At 36.7% G+C, this 3,259-nt stretch overlaps 1 protein-coding gene across 1 annotated transcript in view; it reads left to right on the top strand.

Moving 5' to 3' along the window:
- Positions 1-1,520: 1,520 nt before the first annotated feature.
- The window catches only part of LOC106458453 (bone morphogenetic protein 5-like), a 17,702-nt gene continuing 15,963 nt past the window's right edge, over positions 1,521-3,259 (top strand). Inside the window, exon 1 of the mRNA XM_013917967.2 lies at positions 1,521-2,223. Coding sequence (XP_013773421.1) covers positions 1,902-2,223 — 322 coding nt within the window. The 5' untranslated portion in view covers positions 1,521-1,901. The remainder of the gene's footprint in view (positions 2,224-3,259) is intronic.

Genomic DNA, 3,259 nt, shown 5'->3' with positions numbered 1-3,259 from the left:
TCTCATAGAGTCAACTATGAAAACGTATACAACAAGGAATTAAAATACACGTCAGTAACGGTCGTATTTACCCACACGACTTTTTTTGGGAGATTCGATAAATGCTGGGATGTAATAAATCTTTTACTTCTCAAAGCTATAGTCGACCCTGTTTCTCATTGACTAATTTCGAATTAGTTCAATCAATTTTTCTCTACGTGGAAAAGGGAGGGGGAGCGTGCCACCATAGCGACAGTCACCATAGTTACATGAGTAATTTTATGATGCAGTGCTTTTATGTTCCACTTAATAGTTGCATAACCTGAAGGTGATTTGTAGATTGAAATGTATCGAGTTGTTAAATTCTTCGAACTTAAGAGTTTCGTTTCCTTACACTGGCGACAAATTATGGACCCACTTCTAAAATTATTCTGCAAATGTAGCCACAACGAAGCGTAGCCTTGAAGCAGTGTTGTAATACCAGAAAGTTTTCCCCTTCATTTCGTCTGATAGACATTTTTAGGTGTCACCGATGTTAGGAATTCCTCACGTAACCCATTTTCCCTATAATTCCACCTCCATTTCAAAAGAAAAATAAATTAAATATTTGCAAGCAACTTACACTTTTTTTCCAGTGAAACTGCTACATGGTTATTAAAGGAACACACGTGTATAAACGTACGAGAAAATAATTACAGAACTACGTTGTTGTTGTTTTTTTCCCTGGTGGAAATACTTATGTAATCATCCATTCGATGAGTGGATAATTGTAACTCCACTTGGCAACTGTACTAAATTTGAAACCAAACCTGCTCTTAGAAGAGGTTCCAACATAAAAAAAAGAAGTTTCGTATTCAACAGTTGAACCATATGACCTAGTAGGCATTTGTTGATTACCGAGTCAACTTTCTAACCAAAAAAGCAGTAGAACATATATAACTGCATGTAGTCTACACAGGGATCAATGTACCTACAGGCCTTGATACACTTCATGATGCAAGCACACTGGCATTCTTAGAAAACAGTCCCTTCACATCATTACCTTGTAATCCAGGACACCTGAGCTTCTTCCCTGAAGGACAGCAATAACATCTACCTGAAACTAGCTTCACCAATAAGAATGAAGAAAAAATAAAGATGAAGAGGAGAAATGAAGTGAATTGTATATATACGTCGATACCATTAGTTGAGTAGATAGTTAAAAATGTAACCACCTAGATAGACGGACTGAAGGGGAAATAAACATGTGGAGTAATCTATGTATATACATATACCAATGAGTAAGTGCATATGTAGTACAGAACAGATTAATATATGGAAAGCTGTGTAACGCTTTTCGCGGAGGATGATGACGACAGAGAATCTAATGAAGTTTTGAATCATGACGTCATCAACTTTGGAGGCCTTGCCGAGGGCTTCAGACCAATTATTAAGCCTAAGTGACGTCACGAAACATGATTTGTATACGTGCCCACCTTTCACGCGGCATGAGATTTGGGGAACTACCGGAGACCTGTGACTAGTTCTGTGGAGTTAAGCTATCGGGTCGAGCTCGGAATTCCCGCTGGTCGCTTGCTTATAATAAGCACAGTCGCACGCGCCTCTCCTTATGTAGTTGCCTATTGGCCCGAATCGCTCCGACTGTTGGCAGTTTGACACATGGCTCTGTTTCGTCAGTCTTCATATAAATAAGGGAGTTGAAGCGAACGGTCACCGGCCGACGTGCTGTGTGTAGTTTTATCATCACTGAACAAAAAAAAAAAAAAAAAAAAGATAGAGAGAGAGGAAAACAAGTGGAACGCTTTACTGACTTAAAGACATTTCTCTTTCCGTTTTGCCTCAGATTGCTTGTCTTTTATACAAATTCCTATTGTGCCGGTGTCAACTCCTGACTCCGAACTAGCCTCCATGTGGCGGAAGAAATGACCAGAAAATGTCCATTCATGAGCTACACCTTGACCTTTCTGTGTTGGATCACTCTGGTCGTTTGCAGAGGTCAGTGTATCCCTCTGGCGAGATATTCTGAACACTCCGACTTGTGGTTTGGTCAGCTAGATGATATAGACGAGTCGGATTTCGAGGCAGAAGTCCAGTATATTAGAAATCGTTTCTTGACACACCTCCAAGGCCTGTCCAACATGACTCAGGTCGAACTAGAAAAAGCTATCCAAGTCAACTATAGACGTGTATATAAAGAACACGAAGAACATCAGCCTACGAAAGTGTACAAGCTTACTGACACAGGTGAGTTCTCTTTTATTGGTTTTGTTAAATATGCTTTAATTGCTCGTCCTTGTAGCTGCAATATACTTTACAGGGAAACGCAGGGTTTCAGTAGAGTTTTATACAAGATTCACTGGATTCTGTTCTTTCTGCTGTTAATTTTGATCAAACTTACAAGAACACTTGTAATCTTATATTATTTGTCTCTTCTAATGATCAACAGTTGTATCTAATCTAGCTACTTGCTAATACTATTCATGATGTGAAAAATTAAAACAGCTACAATGTTATCCAACTTTAGAATAAAACTACAAAGCTTTGACTGATGATATAACTATCCACACTATAATAGCATATTAAAGTTACAACACGGCAACCGCAATGTACATATGATGACATATGTTACAACATAACAGCAATAATGTACGTATGATGAAAGTTATCAAAGTTACAACATGATAACGATAATGTACATATGATGAAAGTTGCCCAAGTTACAACATAACAACAGTAGTGTACGTATGATGAAAACTATCAAAGTTACAACATAACAACAGTAGTGTATATATCATAAAACTATCAAAGCTACAACATAATAACAGTAGTGTACGTATGATGAAAACTATCAAAATTACAACATAACAACAGTAGTGTATATATCATAAAACTATCAAAGCTACAACATAATAACAGTAGTGTACGTATGATGAAAACTATCAAAACTACAACATAACAGCAGTAGTGTATATATGATAAAAACTATCAAAGCTACAACATTACAACGGCAGTGTACATATGATAAAACTATCAAAGTTACAACATAACAACAGTAGTGTATATATCATAAAACTATCAAAGCTACAACATAATAACAGTAGTGTACGTATGATGAAAACTATCAAAGCTACAACATAACAGCAGTAGTGTATGTATGATAAAAACTATCAAAGCTACAACATAACAACAGTAGTGTACATATGATAAAACTATCAAAGCTACAACATAACAACAGTAGTGTACATATGATAAAACTATCAAAGCTACAACATAACAACAG

This window comes from Limulus polyphemus, unplaced genomic scaffold, assembly GCF_000517525.1.
Source record: "Limulus polyphemus unplaced genomic scaffold, Limulus_polyphemus-2.1.2 Scaffold466, whole genome shotgun sequence".
NCBI classification, from domain to species: Eukaryota; Metazoa; Arthropoda; class Merostomata; order Xiphosura; family Limulidae; genus Limulus; species Limulus polyphemus.
Note: the sequence above shows the minus strand (reverse complement) of the source record. Positions and strands in the feature narration are given on the sequence as shown.